Genomic DNA, 10,295 nt, shown 5'->3' with positions numbered 1-10,295 from the left:
AATTGTTCCTCATGATTTAGCTCCTTTCTCATCTACAGTCTTCCACTTTGTACAAGGTTTAATGAATGTAACGATCCATTTAAAAAGAGTCTTACTATTTTACTGTAAATAATGGCTTCATTCTGGCATTTATTTTTCAAAAATAATTCACTAGAGCTGGAATCAACAGCTTCAGAGAGTCACAAACAGCATAATTTCTTTAATGCAGCACATTTCTAATATTAAATTCAGATATTTATTAAAGCTACCATGTTTTTTTTTTGCAATATTCAAAAGCCCATTTCACAGTATGAAACACCAAATTTCATATTTGTGATTTTGTATCGTGGGGGCATTTTTGCATAGAAATGAAATATAAAGAAGTTATCAAATAAAAGCTTTTGAGTTTTGAATATTGAGTATGTAGTATTTTCAATCTGAAACGTGGAGCTCATTTCCTCTCATCTGAAGCAAAAACTGATTTCCTCCTCACCTTAGGGTGCAATATAATCTTTATTAAATACCTCTTGCACAGTGACCAAAGTAATATCTGTTTTCCATTCAGTTTGCCTTTATACTATCTCTCTGACTGAAATAGCTTGTCAATAAAGAAGTGAAACCACAATAAAGAAAAACTGCCTGATATAGAGCATTTAATCAAAGGTGGCAGCAAAACTGACATTTTAACAACACTTTAGAAAGAACTAACCCAAAAAGATTTTCAAGGTATCACTTCACACATACACACACTATTAAGACATGACAAATTCTGTATATTAATACCTCTGCCATAAATTAATTTAGATCTATGCTTACAACTAATTAAATGTTTATGTGCAACACTCAGTTCACACAAACATGTCAGACATATTACAGATGCTTTGCAGGACATTCAAGGAGATCACTGCAGTCAACGAGTATCAACATTTGAATCGTGTAAAGAAATCACATCTGCTTATGAGTTGAACCATCTTAGCAGCTTAGCTAAGTTCATATCAAAAAGTGATTTGAAATCAGGGTTTGTTTTTTTACTGTAATTCTTAGCTAAAGAAGTTCAGATCCTGACACATGAGCTCCTCCTCTACGTTCTCCAGGGCCCATTTGTGCTCCACAATCTCCAGGGCTTCCCACTCGCTCTGAAACAATGGTAATGAATACACTTAGAGCATTGAAGAGCTTTACACATCTGAGAAGAGTGTGAACATTCGGCTAAACGTCTCCTTTTGTGTTCCACAGCAGAAAGAATGACATACGTGTTTACAACAGCATGAGGATGAGTAAATGATACTCTCAAAGTATATAATCACTTGTGTATGAGGATTGAATCGACTTATTGCACCCAGCACAATCTGCGTTCCCCAAGAAATGTGATGTTTCAATAGTTCTGTAATTATGTAAGCTTCAAAACAGCAAAGTTTATGGTTTCACAATTATCCTAAGATGATGAGGTTATGAAATTAAAGCAACCATGTTTCCACACCAGTGCTACTGTTGCATCAATCCGTCCACTGGGAAGAAAAATGTACTTTAAATTTGTGTTAAACACAAATAACTGCTGGCATGTTTTGTTTTTACTGTTTGTTGCGTGCATGTTTGTCCCAGAATAATTTAATATTGCACATAAAGAGAATTATAATCGCTTATAAACGTTTTAATGGTTTTGTGCAAATTATGTTCTACTCACCTTAAATGCTTTATTAGGATCAGGAGGCATCGCCATCGCCGCCCCTGTCATTTGATCCTGCATAATTCTCGACTGATCTGCAGCTGAAAATAAACACCTAGCTGAGCAAGTCATCTCAATTTTGCAGAAATCATGTTCAATACAATACAGAGGGTTACAGAATTACATGTTTTATATATATATATATATTAATTTTATGATATTAAATATTGTGTTATATTAAAATAATATACTGAATAGTAATATAATATAATAATTGAATATAACACAATAAGGTTGAGGTCATAAAAGAGTCTAAATATCAGAAACAAAAACAACCAACCATTGTCTTGTCCAAGGATGAGTGTGTACATGCTTCTGAGCCCAAACACATTAAGAAAATACCATGACGCTGAACTGACCCTATAAGAGCAGCAAATTCAGATTTTATTCACAGTTTTCAAGTTCTGGTAATAAATGAAAAAACATCAATGTCAATACTGTACCAGGAAGCGTCCAGAGAGAGCAGCTCAATTCCTCTCTGTAACATGGGCTTAAATCTCAGAGTCAGAGGAAACGGAACTTTAGCTGAAGGGGAAACAAGCTTTTATAAGACTTTTATAACAATTCATTTAAACTCTTACAAGCTTACTTTGTTTCAAATAACATTCACTTGAGATTGAATCAGATAAATAGTAGCCATTACAACCTTCAGACATTTACTAGTCAAATCTTGTCTGCTTTTTGGTAACGATGAGAAAAAGCAAACTGTAGCTGCTTTAAGAGAGAACAGAAGCTTGATGCTAGCATTAGCAGTGGACTGAACAAACGCATATGCGGTAATCTTACTATGGTTAGAGCCCACTTACCAACCTCTGCCTTTCTGAAAATGAGTTATGAAAGTACTGGCCAAACGTTACATCACCCAATTAAAATTCATAAGCCGGCTGTTTAGGTTTAGAATGTCTCCCTTCTCACTTTTTAGATGCATCCTACATCCCTGAATTCAGTCACACATACAAATGATTGTTTTAGAAATAAGAAGACTACATTCACGCATGCTCACTAGATCCTTTTTATAGTTTAGCATTTCAAGGGAGTTGCTCACCATTAAATAGTTGAAATTTGCTGAAAGTTTAGACACCCTCAGGCAAAACAAGATGGGTAGATGGGTTTGTTTCTTCGTCAGAACAGATTTAGAGAAATGTAGCATTACATAACTTGCTCAGCAGTGGATCCTCTGCAGTGAGAGGGTGCCGTCAGAATGAGAGCAGATAAAAATACCACAGTAATCCACACCACTCCAGTCCATCGTTTAATGTCTTGTGAAGCAAAAAGCTGCGTGTTTGTAAGAAACAAATACATCATTAAGACAGTTTAACTTTAAACTATTGCTTCCAGTTAAAATACAGGTCCTCTATACAGAATATCAGCTTGAATGAGCTTGGATTTTCTTCACTGCAGGAAGCGTTATTATAAATTATGGATTACAAGCAATGATTTGAAGATAAAACACCTAAATGTTGGATTTGTTTCCTACAAACACAATGCTTTTCACTTCACAAGACAATAATTGATGCAGTGGTGAGGATCATTGTGATGTTCTCATCAACCGTTTTGACTCTCATTCTGACGGCACCCATTCACTGCAGAGGATCCAGTAGTGAGCAAGTGTTGGAATGCTACATTTCTCCAAATCCATTCCGATGAAGAAACAAACTCATCTACATCTTGGAAAGCCTGATGGTGAGAACATTTTCAGCTAATTGTAATTTTTAGGTGAATTATTCCTTTAATTCTGACAATTAACAAATGCTCTTACTTGTGACAAAACCAGAAAAGGCCCAGTTGATCCATCCTCCAATCAGAATCATTGGCAACACATTGGTCAGATTGCCCTTCATCATGTCCGTCAACATGCTGGGGTCTGGGACAGGTTTTCAAGCACAGTTATTGCAGATGTTATAATGGAGCATAGTAGATCATTTCTTCTATGCTTAGGATGTTAAAGTAGCTCTTACCAGTCATGGGGTTTTTGGGGATCACCTTTCTTTTGACCGTCTTGAAGAATCCAGTCTCAGGGTTGTTGAAATAGTGTTTTCGCATGGCAAATGACTGAGATAAGATGGTGTGATTGATCAGTGACACAAACATGTAAATGGAGTTTTATAAGTTTATTCCACTCAAATATCCTGGGCACTGTAATTCATAAAGTAATTAATACCTGTTTGGGAAGATATTTTCCATTTTCTCTCAGGATGCGGCTGCGCAGCAACACTTGGCTGTGATTTAAAATGAATTAAAATAGATACATGTATATGCATTCACAAAAGACATTTACAATAATTATGTAAAAAATGTTTTCTGAAGTAATTAAACTCTTAGGAAGAACTTGCCAATGATTGAATAATTTTGCAGGAAATAAGACATATTTCCATGTATTGTAATTGGGACAAATTTAAAATATCTAATGATCAGGTTTGGGCAAAATTCAGGAAAAGTCTCCTTTTCGATTCAGATGATTTTTTAGGTTTACTCCCTGATATGCAGAATATTCATCTTTTTTTATAGAATTACAGTATTTTACATATTGTGAGTTTGATAACGTTTATGACTAAACACCTGTATGAATTCGTCATCTCACCTGTCAGACACCTGCTGCAGATCAACTTTCTTGTCGTTATGGATCAGCTGAGTGACGTAATGACGCAAAACTCCGACGAAGAATGTGATGAAGACTATGGGCAAAACAACCCACAGGCGGATACTGGAGTCAAGCAGCAGCTCTGGGCCTGCCATTTCCTTACAACTATCTGTACTCAAAACACTAACACGAGTTTAATATAATGCTCAAATTACGACAAAGTGAAAAGTCCAACTATGGTAAAACTACTGAACTTTTATACTACAGTAATGGCACATTGCTGCGTGAACATGCGCCATATACGCAGCTGCTTTTTGACCTTTGAACTAGTAGAGAGGTCCGATTCGTGAACGAGTCGTTGTATTGAGTCGGATCTTTTAATGAAACTGTTAATGGATTCACAAACTAGTCTGAATGATTCATCTACTGAATCAGTCTGTGCACAATTCAAATGAATATGACTTTTCTAAAAGACAAATATTTATTATTGTTATTAGGAAAATTTTATATACATCAAACTAAAAGGAGTAACTCAAAACCCATTTTTCCTCATTTTCAAACAGCCTTTAAAGTTTATTTAAAATCCAGAGAACCGTGTCTCTACTCAATTTAACACGTTTGTGGTGGACATTATTATTTTTTTAAGTTAACTTTTTTAATTTTAATTATTTCAATTTGTACGTACAAATTTTGTAAATGTGATAAATATGCCAGGCAAGAACTTGCTGTTGAATTCTGTAGTTTTGAAAGTTACATAAAAAGAGTCTCTTTTGATCATGATTAATAACACATAAACGAAATATAAATAGTTTTAATAATAATAAAAATGAGAAATGTGTGCATATACATACCTTTAATCAAACATGATCAAGTCATAAAGTTAAAAAAACGCTTTTTAACGCATTCCTTGAGACGAACTGTTTCAAAGAACCGATTCGCAAGAATGAGTCGCACGTCCCCTCACTACTTTGAACTATGACATATTTACATATTCACTTATGTTTTATTATTTTCTATCACTAACTGATAGGTAAAATCATGGCTAATCTATGAAAAACATATATACAAATAAAAAGAAAAGAAAAAAGAAAAAGTTAGCTAACGCCATTTCCGGTTTCGAAGCAGGGAGCCACGTGACATGCTGAAGGAAGGTCTAGCTTCACACAGTCGAGTCTTTTCTATTAAAATAAATTCGTTTTGTTACCTGCTAGCGTTTTGGTGCAGCACCACCCCAGCGAAGGGACTGTCGATCTCTGATGCACGTTAATATTAGAAACATTGACTACGATTAAAAAAAATATCGCCTTATCATAGTCGATCTGCAACCATCTGTTTTTCATATCATGACTCCTGGGGCCCCCGGTATCAATGAAAAAGTATTGCAGTATGAGACATTTATCAATGAAGTACTGAAACGAGACTTACAGTAAGTATCATCGCTTTATTTTTAGCTTTGCTTTTACCATGTTTACATGTTTGTACCATGGTAATCCCGTGATTTCTTTAAATATGTACTTTAGTAATACCTATAATGGTATTATTTGAAGTACCATTGAGTTCCACGTAAATACCCATTTTACATGATAACGTATATGTATGTTAACCTCCAACAAGGCTTTCTGCACCAAGTGCTAAGTCAGGTTTTGCTTGGGGATCAAATACTTATTTCACTCACCAAAATAAAAATACATTTCTAACCTTTAAAAATGTGTTTTTCCTGGATTTTTTTAGTTGGTATTCTGTCTCTATACGTTAAAATAAACCTAACATAAAAATTACACTTCATTTTTTTGTAAGTGGGAAAACTTACAAAATTAGCAGGGGATGAAATAAATGTTTCCCACTATATGTATTATGTGTATGTATGTATGCATGTGTGTAGGATAAAAATATATTCAAAAAATATAAATTATTTGCCACTATTTTAACTCTGTGCTCTGACAGGAAAGTATTGGAGCAAAGAGATGCTGTGTATGAGAAAATAGCACAATACCTTCAGCTGAAGAATACAATTAAAAGCATTCAGGTATTTTATCTACTAAACCATATGTAATGAATTACAACCTTTGTAATCTTCGGCAAGAAGGAGGCGGGAAGCGGCGGACAATCAACATGAAACTTTAATAATAAAAATAAACACAAAACAGCGCATCAGCCCCTCACGGACGACTGATGCGCATAAAATGAAATCAAAACACAACTAAAAGCCCAGGCCTGGTCCTCTCTCGTCCTTCACTGTCGTCGCTCCAGTTTTATATCCTTCCATCTCCTACGTGGGACTCGAGACCGGCGGTGGGCCGCAGGTGCCACTGATTTGCCCAATCACTGCCGGCCTCACTCATGTTCCCACGTCCCTCGGCCCCGCCCCACTCGCCACATACCCCCATCGCCCCTCGCAGGGCGGGGGGTACCCACGAGACTGCGCTCTACTCCCCTCCCCCCCCCCCTCCGGGGGGGACTGCTCACGGGAACCTGGGGGTAAGACAGACGAGGCGAGAGAAAAGGAGATGGAAGGAGGAGCGACAGAGACGAGAGAGGGGAGAGAGAAAAAAAATAAATAAATTCCGGTTCCCAGACGCACTGCTGCTCGGCCCTCCACCGGCTGGGCGATCTCCTCTGCGGTGCCTGGCGGTGGCACAGGACGGCCCTCGGCGGACGGCGCGACGGCTCCTCCGGTTTTGGGCAGCCGGCAGGAGTCCCCCGTTCCCTGCTCCTCCGGATACCTTCACGGAGGCAGCAGGCTCCGGCCCCCTGGCGAACGGCGCCGACTCCTCCACTCCCTCACGGAGGCAGCCGCCCCTCCCTATCGTGGGCGGTCGGCAGCGAGCTCGCCCGTCCCGGCAACTCGCTCCAGTCCACCGCCTCGAGCGTCCATGGCGGCATCCTCCTCGCCAGCTCGATGGCACCGCGGATTCACCACAGCGGCGAGGGATCTTCAGCAGCGCGTCCCTCCTTCTCCCGGGTTTCGGCACCACTGTAATGAATTACAACCTTTGTAATCTTTGGCAAGAAGGAGGCGGGAACCGGCGGACAATCAACATGAAACTTTAATAATAAAAATAAACACAAAACAGCGCATCAGCCCCTCACGGACGACTGATGCGCATAAAATGAAATCAAAACACAACTAAAAGCCCAGGCCTGGTCCTCTCTCGTCCTTCACTGTCGTCGCTCCAGTTTTATATCCTTCCATCTCCTACGTGGGACTCGAGACCGGCGGTGGGCCGCAGGTGCCACTGATTTGCCCAATCACTGCCGGCCTCACTCGTGTTTCCACGTCCCTCGGCCCCGCCCCACTCGCCGCACCATATTTTATGCTTTTTCCAATGTCCTTATGTGTTTCTAAGTGTTTTTTTTTTCTTTTCTATGTAACCTTGTCTGTCTCTATTTTCATTTGTTACTCCGTCTCTGTATCGTTTTCTTGCTCTCGTTGTGTATAATTTGTTGCTTTTGCTATATTTTATTCATCTTTAGGAAACTGGCAGCAAAGAACTCAAAACAGATGTTGACCTTGGATGCAATTTCTATGTGCAAGCCCACGTGTAAGTATTGCAAGTCTGTGTACTGTACATCAATGCCTCTGTCTAACATTTTAAAAGCCAAACTCATGAAGGATTTATTCCTTTTTAGACCTGATGCATCAAAAATATATGTGGCAGTTGGATTTGGATTCTTTGTCGAATTCACACACGCGGAGGCTTTGAAGTTCATAGAAAAGAAGACGAATCAGCTAACGGAGTAATAGATCATTTGTTTTTATCTTTTGGTTTTTGATTGTTTTGAAATGTGCATGTTTGCATTTTTTAAGTGTTACCTTGAGATGTTCAGATGTTCATCATTATTTGAATATTTCAGGTATACTGAGATCCTTACCAAAGATGCAGCAAAGATAAAGGCCAACATCCGCATGGTTCTGGAGGTACAAATCATTATGGTTTACTTGCTTGTCATTATTATTTTTTTATTTTTTTATTGTGATGCTTAAAATTTTTTGTTTTCGTAGGGATTAAGGGAATTACAAGGTCTGAAAGATCTTCCAGAGGCCAGGAGAGAGGTGTTTTAGTACAGTACACCAGTCACAGCACAGTGTATTAAATTTGCACTTATGATTAATGTTTGTTTCAAACAATGTGAATTTTATCAGTTTTAGAGGAACATTGTCTTTTAACAGGTTATACTTTTGTTTTTGAAAAGTTTTGCTGAATAAATTGTAACATTTTAGTTAACCTACCATCAGTGGCATTGTGATCATTTTAAATAACTATATCACTGTACGCACAATACATGAACACATCGTCTTTTAAAACCTTCATTTAACATTAGACCATCTATATGAAAATGAAGATATAAGAGGCTTCTCGTTTAGACAAGCAAATTATTAATGAGATTGTATAATTGTAAATTAAGAAAGTCATGTGTGATGTTAACTGGCTCATACATTTTTATTTCCTTAAAACAGGACTTCTTACAGAAATAAGAATTCTACCATTCATTTCAGTGATTTCAGCAAGCCACAAAATTACACTATGAAGCCAGTCTTGATGTATATCTAAAATGAAAATATAAATCTGTTGAAAAAATGTAAATGAGAAAATGGAGGTGATTGAAAATATAAGTAGAATTAATTTGTTTGTTGAATCTACAAATAATAAGAACAAAAACTATGTGTAGATTACCCTGTTCGCATAATCAGTTCTTCATCCTTTCTACGAGTATGTTGTTCGATATAATGCTTTCAAACTGTATGTGTGCTTCCTTTGGGATTCAAGATTGCACCTTCAATGAATTACATGGCAGTTAATCGATCATTAATTGTACTTCTGTTTTAGCTGTTCTGATTGACGAACACAGTGGTTAATTTTTAAGTTTCTGCCGCATCTGTGTGATGGCTACCCTGTCACACTAGTAACAGTTGCCATGGAAACTGGATGTTGAATTGTGGCATCTCTGTAAGACTTGCTTCCTGAAATAGATTATTTTTCTTTGTACAAAGACTCACTGCCACATTTGGGCACAATGACACACTATACAATCATTATAATATGACATTGTCAGCACTGGCTATGGAATTACAGATTTTACATTTTAAAATGATATACAGTATAATTCAGGATTTAGATGGAACTTTCCAATGCATCAAATAATGGGTCGTTTATGCTTCCTGTATTATTCTATGCACTATGCATGCCTGACATTATTTTGATTATACACTGTAATAAATAATCTTTTATGATGTCACAGACCCCTAAATATGAACATCTTCATGTGAGGCACCCCAATTCAAAAATTTTAATACATTACATTTACATTACATTTATTCATTTAGCAGACGCTTTTATCCAAAGCGACTTACAGATGAGGACAGTGGAAGCAATTAAAAACAACAAAAAGAGCAATGATATATAAGTGCTATAACAAGTCTCAGTTAGGTTAACACAGTACACCTAACATGGGATTTTATATAATAATATAATATAAAGAAAACAGATAGAATAAAAAAAGAATAGAGCAAGCTAGTGTTAGAGGTCTTTACACATACAGACTAGGGCTGGGACAACGCGTCGAGGTAATCGATGACGTCGACGCAAAAAATACGTCGACGCAAAATATGCGCATCGATTCGTCGACCTGTTTTTATTTCTCTAAAAAACGTTTGCAAAACGTTTACCTTATATGCGCTTAATATACGCGATGGCCGGATCAACATTCTGTCCAACGTTATATAACCGATCCAGGGGTTTTTCTGCATTGATCTTTTTTTTTTGGCGGCTGTCAAAGCCTTATTTGATCGGTGAGTGACAGTGACAGGGCGCGTACGAGAGAGAGCCCCGGCTGCGCGCGCACTCACAGTCTTCAAACAACACGAGCGCTTCTTGCTCTCTCCCTCCCTTGTGCATATTAATCAAAATCATTAAACACGATAAAGAAAGGGCGAAACACCAAAGTTTCACGCGCGCTCGCGCACTCACAGTCTTCAAACTACACGAGCGCGCGCTCTCTCTCTCTCTC

General features: G+C 37.8%; 2 protein-coding genes across 2 annotated transcripts; one reads left to right on the top strand and one right to left on the bottom strand.

Annotated features, from left to right (window-relative positions):
• Positions 1-691: 691 nt before the first annotated feature.
• On the bottom strand, positions 692-4,625 carry zgc:86609 (ER membrane protein complex subunit 3-like). Its single transcript, XM_059523631.1, has 8 exons — positions 4,287-4,625; positions 3,867-3,924; positions 3,664-3,757; positions 3,465-3,569; positions 2,149-2,230; positions 1,986-2,065; positions 1,664-1,746; positions 692-1,115 (listed from the first exon to the last, which is right to left on the bottom strand). The coding sequence occupies exons 1-8, from the start codon at positions 4,439-4,441 to the stop codon at positions 1,020-1,022; spliced, it is 753 nt and encodes a 250-aa protein (XP_059379614.1). The 5' UTR covers positions 4,442-4,625; the 3' UTR covers positions 692-1,019.
• A 771-nt stretch (positions 4,626-5,396) lies between these two features.
• On the top strand, positions 5,397-8,506 carry uxt (ubiquitously-expressed, prefoldin-like chaperone). Its single transcript, XM_059523630.1, has 6 exons — positions 5,397-5,712; positions 6,231-6,312; positions 7,761-7,828; positions 7,917-8,024; positions 8,142-8,205; positions 8,290-8,506. The coding sequence occupies exons 1-6, from the start codon at positions 5,630-5,632 to the stop codon at positions 8,347-8,349; spliced, it is 465 nt and encodes a 154-aa protein (XP_059379613.1). The 5' UTR covers positions 5,397-5,629; the 3' UTR covers positions 8,350-8,506.
• The last annotated feature ends 1,789 nt before the right edge of the window (positions 8,507-10,295 follow it).

Source organism: Carassius carassius, chromosome 34, assembly GCF_963082965.1.
Source record: "Carassius carassius chromosome 34, fCarCar2.1, whole genome shotgun sequence".
Classification (NCBI taxonomy): Eukaryota; Metazoa; Chordata; class Actinopteri; order Cypriniformes; family Cyprinidae; genus Carassius; species Carassius carassius.
Note: the sequence above shows the minus strand (reverse complement) of the source record. Positions and strands in the feature narration are given on the sequence as shown.

Bases quoted from the DNA above. Each gene is read 5' to 3' on its own strand.
- uxt (XM_059523630.1), top strand. From the start codon at position 5,630: ATGACTCCTGGGGCCCCCGGTATCAATGAAAAAGTATTGCAGTATGAG. The intron at 8,025-8,141 runs GTAATAGATCAT...TGAATATTTCAG, and splicing joins AAGACGAATCAGCTAACGGA to GTATACTGAGATCCTTACCA. The intron at 8,206-8,289 runs GTACAAATCATT...TTGTTTTCGTAG, and splicing joins ACATCCGCATGGTTCTGGAG to GGATTAAGGGAATTACAAGG.
- zgc:86609 (XM_059523631.1), bottom strand. From the start codon at position 4,441: ATGGCAGGCCCAGAGCTGCTGCTTGACTCCAGTATCCGCCTGTGGGTT. The intron at 2,066-2,148 runs GTACAGTATTGA...CTGCTCTTATAG, and splicing joins CTCTCTCTGGACGCTTCCTG to GGTCAGTTCAGCGTCATGGT. The intron at 1,747-1,985 runs GTTGGTTGTTTT...GTTTATTTTCAG, and splicing joins CATCCTTGGACAAGACAATG to CTGCAGATCAGTCGAGAATT.